General features: G+C 56.8%; 2 protein-coding genes across 7 annotated transcripts; both read left to right on the top strand.

Annotated features, from left to right (window-relative positions):
- Positions 1–339: 339 nt before the first annotated feature.
- LOC114808028 (protein phosphatase inhibitor 2-like) lies at positions 340–8,347 on the top strand. Of its 5 annotated transcripts, none has more exons than XR_003755993.2 (9): positions 344–534; positions 1,438–1,545; positions 1,886–1,957; positions 2,702–2,796; positions 3,165–3,266; positions 5,487–5,594; positions 6,281–6,394; positions 6,624–6,795; positions 8,035–8,077. XR_003755993.2 is itself a non-coding variant. In XM_029055387.2 (9 exons), exons 1-8 carry the CDS (start codon positions 419–421, stop codon positions 6,792–6,794), a joined length of 771 nt encoding a protein of 256 aa, XP_028911220.1. In that variant the 5' UTR covers positions 344–418; the 3' UTR covers position 6,795; positions 8,035–8,347. The 5 variants fall into 5 exon arrangements, 4 of the variants coding, with proteins under 4 accessions (XP_028911224.1, XP_028911220.1, XP_028911221.1 ...); XM_029055387.2 differs by having other exon boundaries at positions 6,739–6,795; positions 8,035–8,347; XM_029055388.2 differs by having other exon boundaries at positions 6,739–6,795; positions 7,961–8,042.
- Positions 8,348–8,468: 121 nt separating this feature from the next.
- ACAP1 (ArfGAP with coiled-coil, ankyrin repeat and PH domains 1) lies at positions 8,469–25,253 on the top strand. 2 transcript variants are annotated; one of them, XM_029055327.2, is made up of 21 exons: positions 8,469–9,238; positions 11,221–11,278; positions 11,571–11,690; positions 12,818–12,871; positions 12,951–13,009; positions 13,323–13,506; positions 14,415–14,459; positions 14,717–14,812; positions 15,153–15,227; positions 15,997–16,106; positions 16,394–16,445; positions 16,576–16,676; positions 17,665–17,776; positions 19,353–19,564; positions 22,409–22,478; positions 22,729–22,823; positions 23,118–23,314; positions 24,071–24,243; positions 24,353–24,462; positions 24,705–24,815; positions 25,006–25,253. In XM_029055327.2, exons 1-21 carry the CDS (start codon positions 9,186–9,188, stop codon positions 25,154–25,156), a joined length of 2,238 nt encoding a protein of 745 aa, XP_028911160.1. In that variant the 5' UTR covers positions 8,469–9,185; the 3' UTR covers positions 25,157–25,253. The 2 variants fall into 2 exon arrangements, with proteins under 2 accessions (XP_028911160.1, XP_028911162.1); XM_029055329.2 differs by lacking the exons at positions 17,665–17,776; positions 19,353–19,564.
- The last annotated feature ends 1,049 nt before the right edge of the window (positions 25,254–26,302 follow it).

Here is a 26,302-nt window from a genome sequence, read left to right as displayed (position 1 = left end):
CTCCCCCGACCCCTCTTCTTCCCCTCTAAGAGTTCCTGCCCACTCCCCCCAACATTCCCTGGCAGGGATCCTATGAGGTCACAGTGTAGAATCGCCACCCGCTCCCCAGGATCCCTTCTCCTGATTGGTCAGGCGGGGTCCAAGGCCACCAGCAAGAGACCGGAGCGAAGGAGAAGGGGAGGACCCCCGGCCTGGCCTCACCCCGGCCTCGCCCCGGCCGGGCCTCAGTGCTCTGCCCACCCCGGCTCCCCCCATTGGCAAGGCCAAGGGGCAGAAGCAGGCCCCCTCCCACCCCCAATCCCCACCCTCGCCCCCTCCTCCCTCACCCCACCCCCAACCCCAGGGTCCTGGGAGGTGGGAGGGAGAGGCTATGCTGGGGGGGCCCGGGACAGGGTGGGGAGGCTGAGAAAGGAGGCCCATGGAGAATGCTAAAGGGGCCTCCACCTTGCTCCCTGAGCCCTCCAAAGAACGACCCCGTGGGATCCTGAAGGACCCCAGCTCCACCATGATGTTGAAAATCTTGCCTTCCGAGAAGTAAGGGCTGGGGCCTGGGGTCGGGGGAGGTGGGGTCCCTGAAGAGTGGGGGGGACCAGAGGGAGTGGGGAAGGTCCGGGTGGGCTAGCGGGGTGTGTGGCCTAGCGGACGGAGCCCTGGCCTGGGAGTCAGAAGATATCTAGACTGTAAACCTGTTGTGGGCAGGGAATGGGCTGTCATATTGTTCTACTGTCCTCTCCCAAGCGCTTAGTACAGTGCTCTGCACACAGTAAGTGCTCTATAAATACGATTGGCTGACTGATTGACTGACTGACCTGGTCCCAATCACAGCTCTGCCGCTTCTCTGCTGGGTGACCTTGGGCAAGTCACTTCACTGTTCTGGGCCACAGCTTCCCCATGCTTTCCCTCCCCCCCTTAGATTGGGAGCCCCAGGTGGAATAGGGACTGCGACCAGACTGATTATTCTGGTTTTCCTTCCAATGCTTAGCACCGTGCTTGGCACATCGTAAGTGCTTAACAAATGCCATAATCATCATCGTTGTTGTTATTATTATTATTTTTTACTAATTGGGAGCACCTGGGGAAATTGGGGTCCATCACTTCCCCTCCAACCCTTGTGCTACCATGTCCCTCTTCCTCTTTCTTCTCCACCACTTCCTCCTCCGCCTCCTCTTCCTCATCCTCCTCCTCCTCTTTCCCATCTCCTCCTCCTCCCACTTCCTCCTTGTCTTCCTTCTCCTCTTCCTCCTCCCCACCTCCTCCAACCCCTGTGCTTCCATGTCTCTCTTCTCCTCCTCCTTCTCCACTTCCTCCTTCTCCACCGCTTCCTCCTCTCCCTTCTCCTCTTTCCCCTCCTCCTTTCCTCCTCCTCCCGGGTCCCCCTCCCTCCCCCTCTGGGTCCCGGTCCTCCCCCTCTTTTTCTCCGGTCCTCCCCATCCCCAGGAAGAAGTCTCAGCACTGGGATGAGATGAACATCCTGGCTACGTACCACCCATTAGGGAAAGACTACGGTTTCATGGAGGTTGACGAGCCCAGAACCCCGTTTTGCAGGTGCCCTCCCCCGGCCCCCTGGCCCCCCGGCCTCCCGGCCCACCCCCCTACCTCCTGCCCAGACGGACATTCTCCACATTGCCCCAGTAGAGTGCAGTGACCCGTTAGACTGGCAGCCCCCTGAGGGCCCGGATGCTAAAAATGCTTCCTCTCCTTCCTCTCTCGGTGCCCCTTCTCCTCCTCTTCCTCTCGAACCTCAACCCACCCCCTCCCTTAACCCCGGGCTCAGACCCTAGTCAGCCTGTGACCCCGGGGGCTCTGAGGGCCGCGGGGCAGCCTGAGGGGCGGGATTTCGGGGCTGACGGCCGCTCCCCCACACCCAACCCCTCCCCGACTTCAGGATGCAAGACAGCAATGAGGAGCTCAGAGCTGGGACATCCCAAGCTATGACCCCTGAGTCACTGGCTGACAGGTGAGGAGGCTTCGGGTGTGTGTCGGGGGGAGAGGTGCAGCCACCCCCAGCTAACACTCCCAACATCACCCTCACCTCAAATATCGAGAACCTTCTGTGGGCTGAGCCCACTTTTGCCCAAGGGCCTTACAAATTATTTAACATCCCAAAGAAGCCGCATGGCCTAGTGGATAGAGCTCAGGCCTGGGAGTCAGAAGGATCTGGGTTCCGATCCCACCTAGGGCTAGGGACATTCTTTTTTGTTTAATGATTTTTTTTAAGCGCTTACTCTATGCCAAGCACTGTACTAAGCACTGGGATAAATACAAGCCATTCAGGTTGGGCAGAATCCCTGTACCAGATGGAGTTTACACTCTTAATCCCCATTTTACAGATGAGCTCACTGAGGCTCAGAGAAGTAAAGTGATTTGCCCAAGGTGACACAACAGACAAATGGCAGAGTGGGGATAAGAACCCAGGTCCTTCTGACTCCCAGTCAGTCAGTCAGTCGGTCAATTGTATTTATTGAGCGCTTGCTGTGTGCAGAGCACTGTCCTAAGCGCTTGAGAGAGTACAATATAATAATGAACAGACACATTCCCTGCCCACAACAAGCCCATGCTCTATCCCCTCGGCCAAGCTGCTTCTGTGAGTCCTACTTGGGGACTGGACCTTGTCCAGTCCGATAAGCGTAGATCTACCCCAGCGCTTAACACAGTGCCTGGCACATTAATAAGAAAAATCCCCGCTGTCCCACCCCACCAGGTTGGCAGCCATGAAGACTCTACCCCCGAAGGTCCTCCAGGTCGGCAACAACAGTAGCTCAGACTCCAGGGACAACTTTGCCGTATCAAAGCCTTGTGAGGCCCGTGGAAGGGAGGCCTCAGGGTGGGATGGGGGGGCAGGAGGCCCGGCCTAGGTCCCTTGGAAAGTGGGAGGGGGTCAGAGGGCCTGGTCCTGGGTCCCACAGAGACAGGACTGGAGGTTAAGGAGAGTCCGGGCCCCTCAGAGAGGGTTGGGGTGGTCAGAGGGCCTGGCCTTGAGTCCCACAGAGATGGGGCTGGAGGTGAAGGAGAATCTTGGCCCCTCAGGGAAAGTAGGGGGGTCAGAGGGCCTGAGGCGGGGCTAGTGCGTAGGAGGACTGGGACTCCCAGGCCCTCGGGGCAGAGCACAAGGCTGAGCCGGCTGCCCCGGTGGGCCCGCTTCCTCCCTCCCTCCCTCTCGGCAGCTTCCAAGGACTTCGAGAAGCTGAGGAAAGCCCACTACGATGAGGGCAAGTTCCTGAAGGCCCCAAGGACCTGGCTGGACGAGGAGGACGAGGAGCAACACGGTAGGTCCCAGGAGTGGGGGAAGGCTGGGGGGAGGGGTCTGGCTGGCCCCAGCCGCCTACCCTGCGTCAGACCCCCAGGATAATTCCCAGTGGAGGCTCCAGTGAACCCATTGTCCTGAACCAGCCCATAACCCTTCTGAAAGCGCCAAGCATCGATGGGATAATAATAAGAAGAATCATAATGACGATGGTATTTGTTAAGCGCTTACTACGTGCCAAGCACTGTTCTAAGCTATAGGCACCGTTCTAAGCTCAGGGATGGGACTCTACGAGCCAATCAGTCAGGCGGATCTCTGGGGCTTTCCTTGGAGTCAACTGGGTCATCTGGCATGGGGGACTACGCAATCGAGAAAGAGCGTAACTTAGTGGATAAGAGCACAGGCCTGGGAATCAGAAGGACCTGGGTCCTAGACCTGGCTCCACCACATATCTATCTGCTGGGTGACCTTGGGCGGGTCACTTTGCTTCTCTGGGCCTCAGTTACCTCATTTGTAAAATGGGGATAAGAGTGTGAATCCCATGTGGGACAGGGACTGTGATGACCTGATTAACTTGTATCTACCCCAGTGCTTACAACAGTGCTGGGCACATAGTAAATCCTTAACAAGTACCCAAATTATTATTGAGAGGCCTCTCATAGGTCAGTCGATCGTATTTACTGAGCGCTTACTGCTTGCAGAGCACTAGACTAAGCTCTTGGGAGACTCCAATATAACCATCTGTAGACGCATTCCCCGCCCACAGTGAGCTTACAGTCTAGAGGGGGAGACAGACATTAAAAGGAATAAATAAATGATGGAGATGGGCATAAGGACTGTGGGTTGGGAAAGGGGATGAATGAAGGGAGTAAGACAGGGAGACACAGAAGGGTGAGGGAGAAGAGGAACGAACGGTTTAATCAGAGAAGGCCTCTAGGAGGTGATATGCCTTCATTAAGACTTGGAAGGTGGGCAGAGTCATTGTCTGTCAGCTAGGAGGAGGGAAGGCGTTCCAGGCCAGAGGCAGGAAGCGGGCGAGAGGTCGGTGGCGAGATAGATGAGACCGAGGTACAGTGAGTACATTGACATTAGAAGAGCAAAGTCTGCAGGTTGGGTTGTAGTAGGAGAGCAGCGAGGTGAGGAAGGAGGGGCAAGCCGATTGAGTGCTTAAAACCTATGGTGAGGAGGGTTTTTTTTTGATATGGAAGTGGATGGGCAACCACTGGAGGTTCTTGAGGAGTGGGGAAATGTGGCCTGAATGTTTTTGTAGAAAAATGATTTATCCAGCCTAAGGAGACCCCAGATAGGGAGCTTTCACCTTCCTCTCCTTCCTCTCTCCCTCCCTCCCACCTCACTCTTCCCTCCCTATCTTTCCTTCTCCCTCCTTCTCCTTCTTCTTCCTCCCTTTTTGCATTCCTCTCCCTCCTCTCTTTCCTCCTTCCTCTCCCTCTCTCCCTCCTCCTCCCTCCCTCTTCTTCTTCCCCTCCTTCCTCCCTTTCCTTCCTCTTCCCTCCTCCCTCTCCCTTCCTCCTTCCTCCCCACCCCCTCCTCTCTCTTCCTCCTCCCTTTCCCTCTCTTCTCTCTCCCTCTTCCCATAACCCTCCGTCAGTCAATCAGCGTTCACTGAGCAGCCTCTACTGTGTGGGCCAGGGTGCTGTATCAAGCACTTAACAGGGTACAATACCATAGCGGACAAGATCCCTTCCTACAAGGAGTTTACAATCTACCTACATCTCCAACTTGACTAGCTCCCTACTCCCGCTTCTCCCTCCCCTACCAACCCCTTTCCATCCATTGGATTGGGGGCTCTAGAGTGGGGGTCGTCCTTTGGGGGGTTCATCCCTCGAGGGGAACCCACAGGACGCCCTCATCACCATGGGGGATGGTGGTAGAGGCTTTAGCAGGAGACAGGGAACAATATAAATTTGGGGGAGGGGCTATAATGTGTAGGGAGGGGAGACCCCAGGGCTGGTGAGGAGGTAATGGGTAGGAATGAAAGGACCTCAGGTCTGGGAGGACATAATGTGAAGGAACGAGGGGAGTTCCCAGGGCTTGGGTAGAGGGGTGCTGGGGGTGGAGCCCCGGCCTGGTTTGGCACTCCCTCAGTTTAAGAGAAACGGGGATTGGGGGTGGACAGCAGTAGGAGAGACTGGACTGAGTGTGGGGAATTGGAAATGCTCAGATTCCATCTGGGGCCTGGGTCCTTCCCTCCTTGCCTCCCCGATCCTTTAACCCGGGGCAGAGCGGGACTTTGAACGTCAAAGGAGAGCTTACTATAGCAAAGGCCAGTACCTCAGGTCCGGAAACAACACAGCGTCTGAAGACTATTCTGATGAAGACTCCAATGAGAGTAAGAGGTTGTGGGTGGGATGGGGGGGCAGGGGAAGGGGGAGCACTGTGGCTTAGTGGAAAGGGCCCGGCCTTCAGAGAGGATCCGTGTTCTAGAGAAGCAGCATGGCTCAGTGGAAAGAGTACGGGCTTTGGAGTCAGAGGTCATGGGTTCGAATCCCGGCTTGGTCACTTGTCAGTTCTGTGACTGTGGGCAAGTCACTTAACTTCTCTGTGCCTCAGTTACCTCATCTGTAAAATGGGGGTTGAGACTGTGAGCCCCACATGGGACAACCTGATTCCCCTGTGTCTCCCCAGCACTTAGAACAGTGCTCTGCACATAGTAAGCGCTTAACAAATACCAACATTATTATTATTATTATTATTATCTCCGTTACTTGTCCGTTGTGTGAGCCCGGCAAGTCACTTCAATTTCTCTGGGCCTCCATTCCTTCCTCTGCAAAGTGGGCATTAAGACTGTGAGCCCCATGTGGGACAGGGACTGGGTCCAACCTGATGAGCTGGTATCTGCCCCAGCGGTTAATACAGTGCCCGGTGCAGAGTCAGCGCTAAACAAGTACCATTTCAAAAAAGGGGAGGGGAACGAGGAGATGTGGGAGGGGGTGGGGCTGGAGGGAGCAGAAAGCTGCTAGGCAGGATCTCTGGGGGTCTCCCCCCCCCCATGGCCCCTGATCGTGAGCCCCCCAGACTTGACCGATACATCCGGCAAAAAGAAGAAAGAGAAAGGACGGGAGGCCCAGCAGGGGAGACAGGCCAGGTCCCGGAAAGTTCTGGAGAAGTCGGGAGCCCCATCGCAGCCCGGTGAGCCTTCAACACCTCGGGAATCCCTCCGTGGGCCTCTCCCCTCCAAACCCAGCACCCTAACTCTCCCCTGGTGATCCCAGACCCTCTTTCAGCCCTTCTTCTCCCGAGACGGGGGGGGCTCTCCTCCGGTCCCCTTCCCCTGCCACAGCTCACACTGTGCCTCCGTCCCCACCCCTTGTGGGGGGTGGTCCCATCCCCCGAGCTCATTGTCCGCATCCCTCCCCAGGCTCTGCCCACTCCTCCTCCCTCCACACTCCCCCCCCCCAAGTCTGGTGGTAGCCGGCTCGTGGCCAGATGGTGCCACTGGCTGGTGACAAAGGGGCTCAAATGGCGGGGCCCAGGTGAGACGGAGAAGGAGGAGGGTAGCAGCCAGGCAACGTCGAAGACCAAGCAGTAGAGTGAGTAACCCCAGAACCTGGGGTCTCCGAGGAGGGGCGGGGGGTGGCGGGGAGGGGGACTGACTCCATCTCCCAGAAGCCTCTGGAGCAGCAGAATGGCTTTGGTCTATCCCAGGACTTTCCGGGAGCTACTGGGAGGTAGAGTCCTGACCTAGGGAGGCACTGAGGTCTCTGGGAAAGTGAGGGACTCCGTCTCCTAGCGAGCCAGCGGGGCTGGATGGTGGCCAAGGGAATGGAGGCCCACTTTGGGCCTCCTGGGAAACGAACCCACTTCCCCCTGCCAAAAAAAACCCAACCGTCTGGTTCAATCAATCCGTCACGCAGAAGAAGGAATAAAGAGCTGAGACTGTAGGTGGTGGTGGGGAGTGAGGTTAGACCACAGGAAGGGGCGGGACCGGCAATGGGAGGGAATAAGGTAAGAACTCGGGGACGGGCTGAGACTGAAGCGGAAGGCTGAGGGAAGCTAGGGAAGCCAAGAACTGCCTAACTGGAAGAGACACCTAACCCTTCTCCGCCTCTGTGGGCTCCAGGGGATGGGTCGGTGGGCAGGGAGGCTGTGGGAGAGGCTGGGAGAACTTGGACAAGGGAGGGAGAGGAGTTTGGGGGATTCGGCATATCAACGGGTTTAGGATAGAGATGTGCTGCCCTAAAACTTCTAGCCCCCCGGCCCCCCCATCTTTGGTCAGCTACCACCCCCCTGCCAGACTCTGTTCAGCTTCCAGCCCCGACCCTCACCCCTCAGCCCACTCCCAGCCCCCGGCAGCCTCCGGTCAGCTTCCGGCTAGCCCCTCGCCCTCGGCCCCCACCCCTCAGCCACTTCCCAAGCCCCAGCCAACTTCTAGTCAGCTCCAGGGCCCCCAGCCCTGACCTCTCAGCCAGCTCCCAGCCCCCAACCAGCTTCTGTCAGGTCCTGGCCAGCCCACTCCGTCCTCAGTTAATGGTATTTATTGAGCGCTTACTGTGTGCAGAGCCCTGGATTAAGCACTTGGGAGAGTACAAATAACAGACACATTCCCTGCCCACAACGAGCTTCCAGTCTAGAAGGGGAGACAGACACTAATAAACATAAATGAATGACGGGTATGAACATCCTTCAGCCAGCTCCCAGGCCCCGGAGCTGGTCCCAGCCCCCTGCCCGCCTCTGGTTTGGTCTCCCAATCCTCAGCCGCCGGTCCAGCCCCAGCCCCTGTTCACCGGAGGGGACTAGAGATCTGATCCGCGGCCATTTCCACCCCCCAGCTGCCACCTCAGAGAGAGTTCTGCTTCGTCATCTTGATGGGTCCCACCCACGCTGAGCTCGTAGGGACTCTGGTCCCCCGACATCCCTCCACATCCTGCTCACCCACGCCCCTGAAACGTCCCGCTCAATCTGTGCTGGAGCCAGGAGAAGGAGGAGGAGGAGGAGGAGGAGGAGGAGGAGGAGGAGGAGGAGGAGGAGGAGGAGGAGAAGGAAAAGGAGAGGCGGCCCCGGAAGACTGATGGGGGTGGGGGCTCTCCCCCAAAGCCAAGAACAGTGGAGAAAAACAGATAATAAAGAGACAAGAAGCAGGCACTGGGGAGCTGCAGAGCCGGGGGCCGAAGGGCTGGGGGCTGGGGACTGGGGCCTAAGGAGCCGTGGAGCATGGGAATGTGCCGGAATAGTGGCGGGGGGGGGGCAGAAATGGGGAATCCGAGCACTTGGGAAGGGGAATCTGAGCATATCCAGACACAAGGGAAGGGAAATCTGAGCACCTGGGAAGGAGAACATGGACACATGGGAAGGAGAATCTAGACACACGGGAAGGGGAAGACAGGCACTCGGGAAGGGGGAATCTAGACACACGGGAAAGGGAATCCGAGCGTATGGCACGGGAAGGGGAATCGGAGCACATGGGAAGGAGAACGTGAGCACATGGGAGAGGGGATCTAGGCACTCGGGGAAGGAGAACATGGCCACCCGGGGAAAAGGAATCCAGACACTCCAGAAGGGGGACACAAGCACACGGGAAGGGGAGGGAATCCAAGCACAGGGGCCGGGGGACCCGGTCAGCCAGGAAGGGGAAGGCGAGCACTGTGGAAGAAGAAGTCGGCGGAGAGCACCAGGTGGAGGAAGCTGAGGCAGGCCGTGGCCCAGGGCGGGGCCGGCGGGCTCTGTGATGGGTTAGGCCCCGCCTCGTACCCCCCCGCACCCCGGTCCTCCCCTTCCAGCTCAGCCCAACCCGGTAGGGCGGGAGACAGGCTTGCCATCGTCACCGCATCCTAAAGGGGGGTGCGAAGGCCCCTTCCGCCACGGCCCCCTCTGCCCCCTGCCCGCAGCCCCCCACCCGCCCCGCCCGGCCCCTCCTCAGGGCCGTCTTCTCCGCAACTCCCCGGGGTGAGAGAACCTTCTCCCCCGCATCCTCCTGCTCGGCATGACGGTCAAGCTGGACTTCGAGGAGTGTCTCAAGGACTCGCCCCGTTTCCGGTAGGCGCCGGGGTCCCGATGGGGATGGGTGGGAGGGTTGGCTCCTGGTCTGGGGGGTCTGGACTCGGGGGGTGGGCCCTGCTTCCCCTCGCTCCCCAAAGGGAGGCGGAAAGGGGAACAGGAAGAGCCGAGAGGAGGCAGGAAGGGGGCCGTGTCCCCATCACCCCACCTTCCGATTCCCCGCCACCACCCTCCTCAGGAGTCTCAAGTCTGTCCCTGTCCCCGTCTGTCTCAACTCCCCCTCTAGCCCGGCAGCCCGGGCAGGGCACGTGTCTGCTAATTCCGTTGTACTGTCCTCTCCTGAGCGCTTAGTCTGGTGCCGGGCACATAGTAAGCGCTCAGCAAATACCACAGACCGATCGACTGATCGATCGGGCTGTCCGCCTGACCTTCCTCTCTGGGCCTCGATCTCCATCGCCCTGGTCGATTTTGCGTCTCCGGCGGTCAATCGATCGATCGGCGGGTGGTATTTATTGAGCGCCGACCGAGTGGAGAGTACCTTAGAGTCGGCCTCTCCCCGCACCACCGCCCCCCGACCTCTTCCGCTCTCCCCCGTCCCCACCCCCAGCCCCCATCACCTGCTGCCTCCTCCTCCATGGGTCGGTTGTCTGTTTCCGCTTCTCACCACATCCCCCCACCCCGTCGTTGACTTCTTCCCACTAGCGGTTGCCCAGGGCCCGCCCTTACCCCCTCCCCCGTACTCCGGCAGGCTGGCACCGCTAAGAGGAAGGCCCCCCACCCCCTCCCCGGGGGTCTGCCCCGTCCCCACGTTCCTGCAGGGAAGAGGGGTCCAGGTGGGTCTCACCTCTCCCCACCAGGACCTTCTCCTTCACAGTCCCTTCCGCCCCCCCGTCCTGTCATGCCTACGTGTGAGAGCTTCCTCCTCTGTAGCTCCCGGCTCCGCCGCTTGTCTGCTGTGTGGCTTTGGGCAAGTCACTTCTCTTCCCTGAGTTCCCTCATCTACAGATTACAAAAAGGGGATTAAAGACTCTGAGCCCCATGTGGGACAGAGATTGTATCCCACTTGGTTTGCTCGTATCCACCCCAGCGCTTAGTACAGGGCCTGGCACATACTAAGCACTTAACAGATACCACGATTATTGTTATTGCAGCACGTGGCCTAGTGGAAAGAGCCTGGGCCTGGGAGTCAGGAGGACCTGGGTTCTAATCCTGACTCGGGCACTCACCTGCTGTGTGACCTCGGGCAAGTCACTTCACTTCTCGGGGCCTCAGTTCCCTCCTCTGCAAAGCCAGGATTTAATTCCTTTTGTCCCTCCTATTTAGACCGTGAGCCCCAGATGGGGTCTGATCAACTTCAGCGCATAGTACAGTGCTTGGCATATAGAAAGTGCTTAACAAATCCCACGATTATTATGATTCTCCCCCAAAATAATACTGGGAATGAAGGAATCTGGCTAAGGGCTTGCTATGTACCAAGCACTGTATTGAGCACTGGGGACAGAGACTCTAGACTTTAAGCCCGTCCTCTAGACTGTACGCTCGATGTGGGCAAGGAGAGGGTCTGTTCTATTGTTGTGTTGTCCTCTCCCAAGCGCTTAGTACAGTGCTCTGCCCACAGTAAGTGCTCAATAAATACGACTGAGTGGTTGAGAAAAGATCATCAGGTTGAACCCGGTCCCTGCCCCACATGGGGCTCCCGGGCTAAAGAGGAGGAAAACAGGTATTGAATCCCCATTTTGCAGAGGAAGAAACAGAGGTCCAGAGAAGTGAAGTGACTCGTCCAAGGTCACCCAGTGGGCAAGTGTCAGATCTGGGATCAGGACCCAGGTCCTCCGACTCCCAGGCCCAGGTGCTTTCCACTAGGCCACGCTGCACCACTTCTCTCCCACAGCCTATCCCAGTGGGCGGGAACTTCTCTTTCATAACCTTTCTCTGACCGTGGCCACCTCCCCGTGACCCCCTCAGGCTTCAGACTCAGACCCTTGTGACCTCCCCCCACCACCTCTCCTTCCTCCCCACAGGGCCTCCATCGAGTTGGTGGAAGGCGAAGTGTCTGATCTGGAGATCCGTTTGGAGAAGGTGGGGATGGGGGAGACACCCTTGGGGCAGAGCTGGAAAAGGGTAGGGAGGATGGGGGTCAAAGGGGGCGTGGTTCTGGGTGAGCGGGGTCACTGGGGCTCCGAGGGGCTGGGGCTTGAAGGGGGCGGGCCCTGAGGGGTGGGCAGAGTTTCTGGGGCTCGGAGGGGTAGGAGTGGGGGTCTTGGGCCCGGGGGCAGGGGCTGGCCGGCAGCCCCGGCCCGCCCTGCCCCGTCCCCCACGTGTTCTCCTCGCCTCATCCTCTCGTCTGTCCCTCCCCCTCGGTGGTTCCCAGCTCCTCAAGCTCGGCTCGGGGTTGGTGGAGAGCGGCCGTCACTACTGCAACGCCGGCAGAGCCTTCGTGGGAGGGGTCCGGGAGCTGGGACGGCTGGGGCCGCCGGAGCCCATGCTGTCTGTGAGTGCCGGTGGGGGCGAAGGGAGAGGGCCGGGAGGGGGACTGACTGCAGCGTGGCCTAGTGGAAAGAGCCCGGGCTCTTGAGTCACAGCACCTGGGTTCTCGTCCCAGCCAGTTACCTGCTGTGTGACCCTGAGCCAGTCGCTTCACTGCTTTGTGCCTCAGTCTCCCCAACCGTCAAATGGCGATTCAATGCCTGATCGCCCTCCTACTTAGACTGTGAGCCCCATGTGGGATCTGATTGTCTGGTATCCACCCCGGGGCTTAGTACAGTCAGACAGTCAGTAGTATTTACTGAGCACTAAGGGCTTGTGATAGTACAACGCAACAATAGAACAGACACATATCATGTCCGCCGTGAGTTTACAGTCCAGAGGGGGGGACAGACATTAATATAAATGAAATTACAGTTACGTACATAAGTGCCGTGGGGTTGGGAAGGGGCGATGAACAAAGGGAGCAAGTCAGGGGGATGCAGAAGGGAGTGGGGGAAGACGAAAGAAGGGCTCAGTCAGGGAAGGCCTCTTGGAGGAGACGCACCTTCAACAAGGCACGGAAGGGGCGCGGATCATCATCTGTCGGATACGAGGAGGGAGGGCGTTCCAGGCCAGCGGCAGGACGTGGTCGAGAGATCGGCGGCGAGGTAGACGAGACCGAGGCGCGGGGAGAAGGTCGGCGTTGAGTAGCGAAATGTGTGGGCTGGGTTGTAGTGGGAGAGGAGCGAGGTGAGACAGGAGGGGTGAGGAGAGGAGTTTGTGTTAGCGCTTGGCACATAGGAAGCGCTCAGAGATGCAGCACGGCCTAGCGGAACGAGCGTGGGCCTGGGAGTCAGAAGTCGGGGGTTTTAACCCCCGGCTCTGCCCCGTGCCAGCTGTGTGGCCTAGGGTGACTTATTTAACTTCTCTGTGCCTCTGCTACCCCGTCTGTAAAACGGGGATCAACACCGTGAGCCCCTCGAGGGACAAGGACTGTGTCCGACCTGATTACCGTGTATCTCCCCCAGCATTTAGAACGGTGCTTGGCGCAGAGTAAGAGCTTAACAAATCCCACAGTTATTATTATTACTACTACTAACAGATTCCATTACTATTATTATGGCTGTTATTGACTTTGCTCCCCCTGCCCAGGAATGCCTGGATAAATTCACCGGCAGCCTCAGCCAGATGATTGACAGCCACCTGGTGAGGGGGACGGGGAGGGAGGGGGGGGAAGGGGGCTTTAATGGGGGGGGGTTCTGACCCCCGCCCCCCACCCCTGCAGGAACTCCTGGAAAACACGCAGCAGGCCCTAAAGCAGCAGATCCACAACCTGGTGAAGGAGTGAGTTGGAAAGGGAAGGAGGAGCGCGTGGCTAGTCTAGGGCGGGGCCGCTAGGGGGCGTGGTTTCGCTTCAAGAGGCGGGGCCTGATCGAAGGACGGGACTCGCCGATTGGCTGGCCCACCGAAGGGGCGTGGCCTGAACGAGGGGCGTGGCCTCGTCTGGAAGGTGTGAAGGGACGGGGCTTGATCGATGGGCGGGGCCGCTGAGGGGGCGGGGGCTGAATGTGGGCGGTAAGGGGGGGGGGGGGACCGTGGTCGACGGCCACCGTCCCCGAGCCTCCCTGTCACCCCCGGTGTCCCGGCCCGGCGGCAGGGAGGTGCGGCGCTTCCGCGAGGCCCGCAGGGAGTTCGAGCGGGCCAGCGAGGGGCTGGACACGGCCGTCACCCACCACGCCGAGGTGCCCCGGCGCCGCCCGCACGAGGCCGACGAGGCCGCCGTGGCCCTGCGCTCCGCCCGCCACACCTTCCGCCAGCGCGCGCTGGACTACGTGCTCCAGGTGCCGCCTCCCCGCGCCTGCGCACACCGCCCGCGGCGCGCGGGGGCGGGCCCCCCCACACGGTCGTCATGGCAACGCGTCCTCCGCTGGGCGGGGGGAGGGGCGGGGGCCGCGCGCGCCCACCCGCCGCCTGAAGGGAGGGGGCGGGGCCTCGTAAAGGGGCGGGGCTTGGAGCCCCATTCATTCATTCATTCATTCGATCATTCATTCATTCAATGAGCGTGCAGAGCACCGTGCTAAACTCTGGGGAGAGTACACTCTAACAACAAACACACACACTCCTGCCCACCTCCAGCTCCCGGTCTAGAGGGGGAGACGGACATTACTATCAATCAATCAAGCAATCAATTATAGATATATAGATATATACGTATGTGCTGTGGAGACGGGAGGGAGGAGGAATGAAGGAGCAAGTAAGAGCGGCGCAGAAGGGAGTGAGAGGAGAGGAGGGTTTAGTCAGGGAAGTCTTCTTGGGGGAGATGTGCCTTCAATAAGACTGTGACCAAGCGCTTAGTACAGTGCTCTGCACATAGTAAGCACTCAATAAATACTCTGCACATAGCGCTCAATAAATACTATTGAATGAAAAGTGGGAGAGAGCAATTATCGGTCTAATTATCTGCCAGATGGTGAGGCGGGGAGGGCGCTACGTAAAGGAGGGGACCAAACGAAGGGATGGGGCTTGGGGCCACATCCTGGGAAGGGCTCCCAAAGGGGCGGGGATCGGGTCCAAACTGTGAGCATGTCCCAAAGGCGGAGCTCCTGGAATTGGGGAGGGGGAGAGGGAAAGGGTGTGAGGCCCCATCGGGCTGGAGGAGGGGTTTCGGAGCCTCCCACATCCCACCAGTGTTCCCGGTGTTCCCGGTGTCCACTGTGGGTGTGGAACTGGGGGACGTCTCTGATTCCAGATCAATGTGATCCAGGACAAGAGGAAGTTTGACGTCCTGGAGTTTGTGAGTTCGAAGGGGCAAAGTTCCCTGGGGGCAGGGGGAGCTTTGGAGTGATGGGGAAGCAGGAGGGGAAAAAGGGAGAAGGAGCTTCAAGGAGCCCGGTGGGGGTGGGTGGGGAGTGGCCATCACCGACGGGAACAGGAGAGCGGAAAGCGGGGCACGGTAGTGGCCGAGAGAGACAGAGGGAGCGACAGGAAGAGAGAGGTAGCCGCATCCACTGTGTCCCCACCTACCTGGTTGCCCCACTTCCTGCCTGCCAGATGCTGAACTTGCTGGAGCACCAGGCTACCCACTACCAGCAGGGCCATGAAGGACTGGGACAGCTGCAGGAATACCGCAGAGACCTGGCTTCTCAGGTGAGAGGCGGCTTGGACCTTGGGCGAGGAGGCCGGGCCCGGGGGCTGGACCGAGCCTAGACAGCGGTCTGGGGGCTGGGCCGGGGAATCGAGCAGAAGGGTCGGGCCCGGGGACCGGGGTCGGGGAACAGACCTGAGAGAAGGGCCGGGGGCCGGGCAGGTGAGCCAGGCAAGGGAGAGGGGAAGGCGGAAACGGGCCAGCGTGGACGGGGAGGTGGGGGCAACGCCTGGGGCGGAGAGGGAAGCCGACAAGGATGGGGACTGGGGGAGGAGGCCAGTGATAGCCGCGGCATCAGCGGTAACTGGTCACGCCGCCACACCCACTCCCTCGCCCCCACAGCTGCACCAGATGGTTCTGGAATCCGCCCGGGAGAAGCGGGACCTGGAGCAGAGACATGTGCTGCTGAAGCAGAAAGTGAGCCAGGCCAAGGGAGGGGAGGATCCCCGTGGAGGGGGAGCATGGAGGTGGTGGTGGGGTGGGGGAGGAGACAGAAGGGCGGTTAGAGACACCTGGAAGGGTGGGAAGAACAGAAAGAGAAGATGCCGGAATGTGGAGGTCTCTTTATAGACTGTCGGTTCCTTTGGGGGGCAGGGATTATGTTTATTATTGTTATTTATATAATTATATATATAATATTGTTCCATGTGATATATTAATAATAAGTGGTATTTGTTAAGCCTTTACTATGTGCCAGGCACAGTACTGAGTGCTGGGATAGATACAAGATGATTGGGGCGGACACAGTCCTTGTACTACATGGGGCTCGCTGTCTTAATCCTCATTTTACAGATGAGGTAACTGAGGTACAGAGAAGTGATTTGACATGCCCAAGGTCACACAGCAGGGTTGGAACACAGGTCCTTCTGACTCCCAGGCCTGCGCTCAATCCACTAGGTCACATTGCTCCTAGGCCACGTTTGCCAACCGTTGTACTCTTCCAAGAGCTTAGTACAGTGCTCTGCACACAGTAAGCGCTCGATAAATACCCCTGATTGATTGAAAAGTTAGAGTTCTGGATGGGAGAAAGGGCTAAGCCAGAGGCTGTCAGCTCCTTGAAGGCGGGGATAGCGTCTACTCCCGAACTCTCGGTCCAGCGGTCCACACCCAGTATCGATCAGTAACGATCAGTAAACCCCACCGATTGATGGAAACACCCTCCCCACCGCACCCCTCCGCTTGACAGGACATGGGAGAGGAAGAGCCGGAGGCCGGGCTCCGAGAGGGTCCTGCCGGCCCCATCATGGAAGGACACCTCTTCAAACGGGCCAGCAACGCCTTCAAGACCTGGAGCCGGTCAGGGCTGGGAGAGTCCCACCCATCCCCTTCCAGTGCCCTCCCCTCCCCTTGAAGAGGAGCCTCCTCCCCTTTTAAAGTGGGCCCCTCCTCCTTAAGATAGGCCCTTTCCCCTTAGGGGACACTTGTCTTTAAAAATTTCCCTCCCCCAGTACACTCACTTATTCCCTCACGTATCCCCTTTAAAATCAGCCCCCTCCTCTTTGGCATTGGCCACGCTCCCTAAGGGGTCCGGGTTTTGGTGGGGGGGAAGAGCTTGCTCTGCTCTCTGCCCTCCCCCACCCCAGACGCTGGTTCAGCATCCAGAGAAACCAGTTAGTGTATCAGAAGAAGTACAAGGTGAGACCCTCGAGCTCGGGTTGGGGAGGGCCACAGGACACCTAGGGCCCTGATGGGGTGGGACTGGGGGCTGGAGAGGGGAGTGGGTCCCCCACGGGGTCTCTGAGCGCCCTCTCCCCCTCTGCCCCAGGACCCCGTGACGGTGGTGGTGGAAGATCTCCGACTGTGCACCGTGAAACTCTGCCCCGAATCCGAAAGAAGGTTTTGCTTTGAAGTTGTCTCCCCAAACAAGTAAGAAGATGGGTTCGGGTGGGGGCCGGGCGGGCCTGATCTCTTTTTCCCTCTCCCCTTTTTCTCCCCCTTCTCTTTCTCGTTCTCACGCCTCTCCCCTTTTCTTCTCTTTGGCTTTCTCTCTCCCTCTCCCTTTCTCTCCTGTCCACTTTTTCTTCCACTTCTCTGTTGTCTCTTCTCCCCCTTCTCTCCCTTTTCTCCCCCTTCTCTTTCTCTCTTTCCTCTCCCCTTTTTTCCCCTTCTCCCCCCACCTCTCCTTTTTTCTTTCCCTTCCTTTTCTCTCCCTCCTCTCCCCTTTCCTTCCCGTTTTTTCTCTTCTCCCCTGTTCTTCCCCTTGTCTTTCCTCTCCCTTTTCACATTCTTTTTTCTCTTTCTTCACCCTCCTCTCTTTCTCTTTCCCCTGCCTTTTTCTCCCCTTCTCTCTCTCCATTTCTTCCCATTCTCTCCCCTGCCTATTTCCTCCCTCTCCCCTTTCTTTTCCCTCTTTCCTCTCCCCTCTTTCTTCCCCTCCTCTTTCTCTGTCTCCCCCTTTTTCACATTTTTTCTCTCTCCTCTCCCTTCTTTTCCCCCTTCTCTTTCCTCTGCCCTTTTCTCCTCCTTCTCTCTCCCCTTTCTTTCCATTCTCTCTCTTCTTTTCTTTCCATCCTCTCTTCTTTTCTTCCCATTCTCTCTCCCTTTTTCCTTCCCCTTCTCTTTCTCTCCCCTGCCCTTTCCTTCCCCTTCTCCTTTTCTCCCTCCTCCGTCCTCTCCCATCTCTTTCACTCTGTCTCCCATCTCTGCCCTCTGTGTCTCCAATCTCTGCCCTCTGTGTCACCCTGAGTGTCTCGGTCTCTACCTGTCTGTCCTCGCGGAGGAGGGGCCCGGCTCTCGGGCTCTGTGGCCCTGCCTTCGCCCGCCTCGGAATCTCTGTCCCAGCTGTAGCTCCTGATGCTGCTGTCTGTCTATCCCTCCTTCTCTTCTTCCTCCTGGTCCTCCTCCTCCGGCCCAGATCCTGCTTCCTGCAGGCGGATTCGGAGCGTCTCCTGCAGCTGTGGGTGGTGGCCGTGCAGAACAGCATTGCCTCAGCTTTCAACCAGCTGCCCCCGGAGTCCCAGGAGCAGGTACTGACCATTCACTCATTAAGTCGCATTTACTGAGCGCTTACTGGGTGCAGAGCACTGGACTAAGCGCTCGGAAAATACAGTTAGGCAACAGAAACCATTCCTGCCCAACAACGGGCTCACAGTCTAAAAGCGGGGAGACAGACAACAGAACAAAACAATTAGACAGGCATCAAAAGCATCAGTATAAATGAATAGAATTATAGATATATACACTTATTAATAAAATAAATGGAATAGTAAATACTTACATTTATACACAACTGCTGTGGAGGGGAGGGGGTTAGAGCAGAGGGAGGGATTCGGGGTGATGGGGAGGGGAGGAGGAGCAGAGGAAAAGGGAGTCAGTCTGGGAAGGGCTCCTGGAGGAGGTGAGCTTTTAGTAAGGCTTTGAGAAGGGAGGTGAGGTAGGAGGGGGCAAAGTGATGGAGAGCTTTGAAGCCAATGACCACCGGAGGGGAGGGGAGGAAAAGGGGAAGGGAAAAGGGAAGAGGAAGGAGGACCGCTGAGGTTAGGGGAGACTGTGGAGGGGCAGGAGAGCAGATGGAAACCAGAGATAGAGAGAGTAGAGAGGTAGGAGAGAGACATAGGGAGTAAGAGGGAGATAGGTTGACAGAGAGAGGGAGAGACAGTGAAAAAGAGCGCTAGATGAAGAGAGAGATAGAGGGAAAGAGATGGAAAGAAAAGAGATTAGAGAAAGAGATGGAAAGAGATAGAAGGCAAAATAAAGAGCTACAGAGAAAAAGATGGAGAATGAGAGAAAGCAAAAGAAAGAGATGGAGAAAGAAAAAGAGAGAGGGGGAGAGAAAGAGTTGAAGAGATAGAAAGCAAAAGAAAGAAATAGAGAGAAGGAGAGAGAAAGAGTTGGAAAGAGATCGAGAGAAAGCAAAAGAGAGGGATGGAAAAAGAAAGGAAAAGAGATAGAGAGGAGAGAGAGAGAAAGAAAGCTAGAGAAAGGGACAGAAAGAACTAGAGTTGGAAAGAGATCTATAGAAATAGATGGCAGGAGAAAGAGATAGATGGAAAGAGATAGAGAGAAAGAGTGATGGAAAGAAAGATGGAAAGAGAGAAAGAGAAAAAGATGGAGAGAAAGAGCTTGAGAAAGATGGAAAGAGAGAGAAAGAAAGAGATGGAAAGAGAAGGAGAGAAGTGGAAAGAGAAAGAGATGGAAAAAGAAAAAGAAAGATATAGAAAGAGATGGAAAGAAAGAGAGAGTGAAAGAGATGGAAGGAGAAAGAGAAAGAGTGATAGAAAGAGAAAGAGATAGAAAGGTAGAAAGAGAGAGACAGAAATAAGAGATAGATGGAAAGAGAGCTGGAAAGAGAAAGAGGGAGAAAGAGAAAAAGATGAAAAGAGAAAGAGATAGAAAGAGAGAGGGAGAGAAAGAAAATAAAGAGAGAAAAAGAGAGAGAAAGAGAAGAGAAGAAGCCCTGGGGAGAAGCCAAGTCAGGATGGTGAAGTGTGGGAAGAAGCGGGAGCAGGGGCTGTTGGCTTGCTGGGTCGCTCCCCGTCGGCCCCCTCCTCCACCTGTCCATCCCCCATGTCCCCCCATGTCCCTCACATCGCCCGCCCCCAGGGTGCGTCGGGCCCATCGACTCCCCTGTCGACTTCGGCCACGCTGGGCTGCGGGCGAGCGAGCAGTCAGAGCGGCTCGGACCAGAAGGTGATGGACCAGGTGCTGCGGCTGGACGGGAACGCCCAGTGCTGTGACTGCCGGGAGCCCGCCCCTGAGTGGGCCAGCATCAACCTGGGCATCACCCTCTGCATTGAGTGCTCCGGCATCCACAGGTCACGTCTCCCTCTCCTCCTTCTCTTCCTCCCCCATTCCCCCGCTCTCCTCCTCATGCTCCCAGTGGGCCAGCAACAGCCTGGGCATCACCCTCTGCATCCAGTGCTCTGGCATCCATATGTCAAACCTCCTCCCCCTCCTCCTCCTTTCCCTAGTGGGCCAACATCTACCTGGGCATCATCCTCTGCATCGAGTGTTTGGGCATCCACAAGTCACGCCTCTTCCTCCTCCTCCTGCTCCTCCTCTCCTCTTCCTCCTCTTCAACATCCTCTCCTCCTGCCCCTCTTGCTGCTCCTCTCCTCCTCTTATGCCTCTTCCTCCTATTCCTTCACCTCCTCCTCCTCCTCTTCCTCCTCATCCTCCTGGCCCTGTTTCTGGCCCTCTTCCTCCTCTTGCTCCTGTTCCTCCTCCTGGGAGAGGATGATACAACAGAGTTGGAAGATGCGTAATGGATCTCCCTACATGGGCATGGACAGAGAGAGTGGCTGGATTGGGTATCAGGTTGCAGTCAGTAGTGGTAGTCTTTATTAAGTGCTTATCGTGTGAAGAACACTTTACTAAGCACTGGAAGAGAATACACAGGTGAGAATTAGACATTGTTCCTGTCCCTTGGGGATGAGTTTGGTGAGTGTTTAAGGGAAAGGGATAGGAAGGAAAATATTGTATAGTGAAGGGGAGTTTAGATAATGTGCTATAGTAATAAAGATCAGTTGCATTTGTTGAGTGCTAAACGTGTGAAATACACTGTACTAAGTGCTTGGGAAAATATAACATAACAATATAATAGACACATTCCCTACTGACAGTGAGCTTACAGTCAGAGGGGGAGATGGACATTAATGTAAATAAATAAAAAACTTACAGATTTGTTAAGCACATACTATGTGGGAAGCCCTGTACTGAGCACTGGGGAAGATACGGCTGAATCACGTCACATCCAGTTCCTGTTCCACATGGGACTCACAGTCTGAGTAGGAGGGAGAACGTTCGTCTTCTAGACTGTAAGCTCACTGTGGGCAGGGAATGTGTCTGTGTATTGTTATATTGGACTCTCCCAGGCAGTTAGTACAGTGCTCTGCACACAGTAAGCGCTCAATAAACATGATCAAATGAATGAATGATCCCCATCTTACAGTTGAGGAAACTGAGGCCCAGAGAAGTGGAGTCACTTACCCAAGGTCCCACAGCAGATGAGTGGCGGAGCCGGGATTAGAACCCAAGTCCTCTGACTCCCAGGCTCGGGCTCCTTTCTCTAGGTCACTCTGTTCAGACTCTGATGGTCAAAAGGCTGGACATGAGATCTGTGATTGATGAGACTGAGATTGTCCAGTGATGGCCTAAAGAAGACAAGCCCTGAGCTGTAGCTCATAAATTGAGAGGCAGCATGGCCTAGTGGCTAGAGCCCGGGCCGGGGAGTCATCCCGACTCCACCACTTGTCTGCTGAGTAACCTTGGGAAAGTCACTTCTCTTTTCTTGGCCTCAGTTTCCTCCTTTGTAAAATGAGGATTAGGTACCCGTTCTCCTACTTAGACTGTGAGCCCCTTGTGGGACCAGAACTGCGTCCAACTTGATCAGCATGGCACAGTGGATGGAACACGGGGCTGGGAAATAGTAGGTCATGTGTTCTGACCCCAGCTCCACCACTTGTCTGCTGGGTGACCTTGGGCAATTACTTCATTTCTCTGTGCCTCAGTTCCCTCATCTGTAAAATGGGGATTGAGACTGTGAGCCCCAAGTGGGACAGGGACCATGTCCAACCCGATTTACCTTTATCCTCCCCAGTGTTTAGTACAGTGCCTGGCACATAGCAAATGCTTAACAAAGACCATTATCATTATTATTATCTTGTATTTACCCCAGTGCTTAAAAGAGTGTTTGACACAAAATAAGTGCCATAAGGATACCGTCTTTATTCTTTTAAAACCTTTTGAATGGATTTGTCTATTAGCCCGGAAAAAAATGTTCAATTAAAAAAAATCTGTGACGTGCAGTGGGAAGATGAGTTGAGTTGAGCTGTGAAGAGAGGCACGCAATCCCTCGTTTCTCTAGAGAAGTGATCGCCTCACACCCAGAGACAACTTTGGGGCTGGGTTTCTCTCCTATTGGTTATAAATACCAACTCCTACTGGTCCCATCTATCAACTCCACTGTCATTGTTTATGAGAATCAATTCCTGCCCTACTAATTATAGATACCAACTCCCGTCCTATCGGTTACTAGGACTGCGCTATGACTAATAAATAATGCTGCGAATTGGTATGCGTAAGCACCGAAGAAGCAGCGTGGCCTAGTGGATAGAGCCCGGGCCTGGGAATCAGAGGATCTGAGTCTCATTCCGGCTCATAAATTAAGCCACTTGTCTGCTGCGTGGCCTTGGGCAAGTCACTTTACTTCTCCGGGCCTCCACTCCCCCATCTGTAAAATGGGAGTGAAGACTTGTCCTCTCCCACGCGTTTAGTCCAGTGCTCCCCCTCCCTTCTGCATCCGCCTAACTGGTTCCCTTCATTCATCCCCTATCCCAGCCTCACGACACTTATGTCCATGCCTGTCATTATTTATTTATATCAACGTCTTTCTCCCCCTCTAGACTCTAAGGTCGTCGTGGACAGGGAATGTGTCTGTTTATTGTCCTGTTGTCATCTCCCAAGCGCTCAGTCCAGTGCTCTGCACACAGTAAGCGACCGATTGACGGATCGACTGACCGACTACCTAGTCTGAATTGGACAGGGCTGGTCTCCCCAGTTCCCACCCTCCGAGGCGTCTCCTGACCCGATCCATCGTCTCTTCCACTTCCGAACCCGCATCCGCCTAACCCCCTCTCTTCTGTCTCCCCTCCCCATAGGAGTCTGGGGGTGCATTTCTCCAAAGTGCGGTCACTGACGCTGGATTCTTGGGAGCCGGAGCTGGTGAAGGTGCCCGAGGCAGGGGCGGAGGGGAATCAGGGGGCAGGGGTGGAGAGGAGCTCCACGGAGGGAGAGGGGTCACTGAGAGGGCATGGGGGCCAGGACTAAGTGGAGAGAGGGAGGTAGAGGGGGGCACATAGGGACCTGAACAAGCCTCAAGGGCTTGTGGGGGGAGGCAAACTAACAAAAAAACCCCAAACTAATCCTCCCTCTATCCCCTAATTTACCTCCATCTCTGCCTCTGCTCTCTCCCTGCCAGCTGATGTGTGAACTGGGTAACGCTGCCATCAACCGAATTTACGAGGCTCGGGTGGAAGATATGACCGTCAAAAAGCCCGGGCCCACCTGTTCCCGGTGAGAGATGATAATAATAAAAATAATAATAATGGTGGTATTTGTTAAGTGCCTTACTATGTGTCAGGCACTGTATTAAGAGCTAGGGTAGATCCAAGCAAATCAGATTGGACACAGTCCCTGTCCCATCATGGGGCTCACAGTCAAATAGGTACATAAGGGCGGTGGGACTGGGAGGGGGGTGATGAATAAAGGGAGAGAGTCACGTCCGTCCCCCCGTCCCCCCGCATCCCCTCCTTTCCCCGGCTCCCCTTTATTTCCCTCCACCTCCTCCCACATTCATTTCTTCTCCAGGCAAGAGAAAGAGGCCTGGATCCGTGCCAAGTATGTGGAGAAGAAATTTCTGACCAAGCTGCCAGAGGTTGAGGGCCGCTGGAGGTCGGCGGGCCGGGGCGGGGAGCGGACTTCTGGCCGTCCCCCCCGGGGTCGACCTCCCCCGCCCCCAAAGCCCCTCCTCCCTCCACGCCCGGGGAGCCGGGTGCTCAGGACCGGTGAGTTGGAGCTGGGGAAGGAGGACGGGTCCGTAAGGAATGGGGGGAAGTCTGTCAGTCAGCCAGTCAGTCAGCCAGCCAGGCAGTCGTATTTATTGAGTGCTTACTTTGTGCAGAGCACTGGACTAAGTGCTTGGGAGAGGATGATAGAATAATAAACTGCACATATTCCTTGCCCACAACGAGCTGACAGTCTAGAGAGGGAGACAGACATGAATAGGAATAAATAAATGACAGATGCAGACATAAATGCTGTGGGGCTGGGAGTGGGGATGAATAAAAGGAACGAGTCAGGGCAACGCAGAAGGGAGGGGAAGAAGAGGAAAGGACGGCTTAGTCAGGGAAGGCCTGTTAGGGGAGATGGGCCTTCAGTAAGGCTTTGAAGCAGGGGAGAGTCATGGTCAGTCGGATATGAGGAGGGAGAGCATTCCAGGACGGAGGCAGGATGAGGGCGAGAGGTCGGCGGTGAGATAAGATAAGGTGGAGGTACAGTGAGAAGATTGGCTTTAGTGGAGCAGAGTGGGCAGGCTGGGTCCTAGTAGGAGAGCATTGAGGTGAGGTAGGCGGGGGCAAGGTGGCGGACTGCTATAAAGCCGACGGCGAGGAGCTCGTGTCTGATGAGGAGGTGGATGGGCAACCACCGGAGGTTCTTGAGGAGGGGGGAAACGTGGACTGAACGTTTTCGTAGAAAGCTTGGCTTCCCGTTCCCGGGTCAGCCGGGGAGCCCGGCTAACGGCTCTCCCTGCGTCCTCACAGGCTCCGCTCAGGAGGAATTGAGCTCCCTGCACCCCGGGGCTCTTCTGTTCCAGGCGGCCGGCGCCCCCCCATCCCTCCCCACCATGGCCGACGCGCTGGCCCACGGCGCCGACGTCAACTGGGTCAACGCGGCCCAGGCCAACGCGACCCCCCTGATCCAGGCCACGGAGGCGGTACGGCTCTCTCCCCACCCACATTCTCCCCACCCTGGCTCAGCCCCGTCCTCCCCCACCATCTCCTCACCCCGTCCCCTCTCCCCACACATCCTTCCTGTCTTTCCAGAATTCCCTGCTGGCCTGCGAGTTCCTTCTCCAGAACGGAGCGAACGTCAACCAGACGGACAGCGCCGGGCGAGGCCCCCTCCACCACGCCACCATCCGGGGCTTCACGGGGTACGGCCTGGCTGGGGGGTGGGGGGACATGGGCGGGGAGGCGGGAGGAACGGCCCCGGCAGGGAGGGGCAGCTAGGACCCCTGGGTCCTTGAGGGTCCCGACCTCCAGCGTCCGTCTCACCCGTTCATTCGTTCCTTCATTCAGTGGTATTCACCCCATTCGTTCATTCTTTCGTTCAGTGGTATTTATCGAGTGCTTACTGTGTACTAAGTCCAACAGAACCATAACCTCTCCTCCCCAGATTGGCCTGCCTGTTCCTGAAGCGAGGGGCGGGGCTGGGGGTCCAGGACGCGGACGGGAAAGACCCCCTGACCATCGCCATGGAGGCGGCCAACGCTGACATCGTCACCCTGTGAGAACCCTCCTCCTTCAGGGACGGGACCCCAGGGGGAGGGGGAGCACCGGAAAGCCGCGGGGGGAAGGGGAGGGGGCCTGGAGGACAGTAGAGCCTGGGGAGAGGACGCGAGGACGGGGGGCTGAGAGCGGAAGGGCCGGGGGTGGCCGGGGAGGAGGGGGTCTAAGGGCCGACCCCCGTGCCCTAGCCTGCGCCTGGCCAAGATGAGAGAAGCTGACGTGGCCCTGGGCCAGGCGGGAGACGAGACGTACCTGGACATCTTCCGAGACTTCTCCCTCATGGCCTCCGACGATCCCGACAAACTGAGCCGCCGCAGCCAAGACCTCAACACCCTCTGAACCCCGACATCCCCCTCTTCAGTTTGTTTATTCCCCTGCCTCCCCAACTCCCCCCTTGCCCCCCCGTCGAGCCCCCCCACCCTGAATAAAATCTGTTTGGCAGCATCTTGGTCGTGGATCCCTGAGGGGGAGGAGAGCGGGGAATGCGTCGCCCACCTTAGGGCCTGCGAGAGAGAAGCAGCGTTGCCTAATGGGTGCCTGGGAGTCAGAAGGACCTGGGTTCTAACCCTCGGCTCTGTCACGTGTCATTTTGTCATTAGGCAAGTCATTTAGCTTCTCTGGGCCTCAGTTCCCTCATCTGTAAAATGACGATTGAGACTGTGAGCCCCACGAGGGACAGGGACTCTGTCCAACCTGATCAACTTGGATCTAACCCAGTGCTTAAAACGATGCTTGGCACGTGGTAAGCACTTATCAAATACCATTATTATTATTAACTTTATAGTGACCCCTGGCTGGTTCATTGGCTCTGTTTTTTTGGGGTATTTTTGTGTTTAAGTGCTTACTATGCACCAGGCATCGTACCGAGTGCCGGGATAGATACAAGCTAGTCAGGACGGAGAAGCAGTGCGGCCTGTGGAGAGAGCCCAGGGCTGGGAGACGGAAAGACCTGGATTCTAATCCTGGATCTGCCAATCGCTTGCTGTGTGACCTTGGGCTTCGGTTTCCTCAACTGTAAAATGGGGATTCAATCCCCGTTCTCCCCGCTACTTAGACTGTGAGCCCCATGTGGGATACGGACTGCGTCTAAACTGATTAATTTATACCTACCCTAGTGATTAGAACAGTGCTGAACACAGTAAACGCTTAACAAATACCATAAAAAAGTCAGTCCCTGTCCCCCAGAAGGCTTACAGTCCTGACCCCATTTTACAGAGGAGGCAACCGAGGCACAGAGCAGCGAAGTGACTTGCACGAGGTCACACAGCGGACAAGTGGTGGAGGTAGGATTAGAACCCAGGTCTTCTGACTCCCAGGCCAGGACTCTAGGAGAAGCAGCACGGTGTAGTGGATAGAGCCCGGGCCTGGGGGCGGTCGCAAAGTCATGGGTTCTAATCCCGGCTCTGCCGCATGTGACCTTGGGCAAGTCATTTCAGTTCTCTGGGCCTCGGTTATCTCTGGTGGAAAATGGGAATTGAGACCTAC

This window comes from Ornithorhynchus anatinus, chromosome X5, assembly GCF_004115215.2.
Source record: "Ornithorhynchus anatinus isolate Pmale09 chromosome X5, mOrnAna1.pri.v4, whole genome shotgun sequence".
Taxonomy (NCBI): domain Eukaryota; kingdom Metazoa; phylum Chordata; class Mammalia; order Monotremata; family Ornithorhynchidae; genus Ornithorhynchus; species Ornithorhynchus anatinus.
Note: the sequence above shows the minus strand (reverse complement) of the source record. Positions and strands in the feature narration are given on the sequence as shown.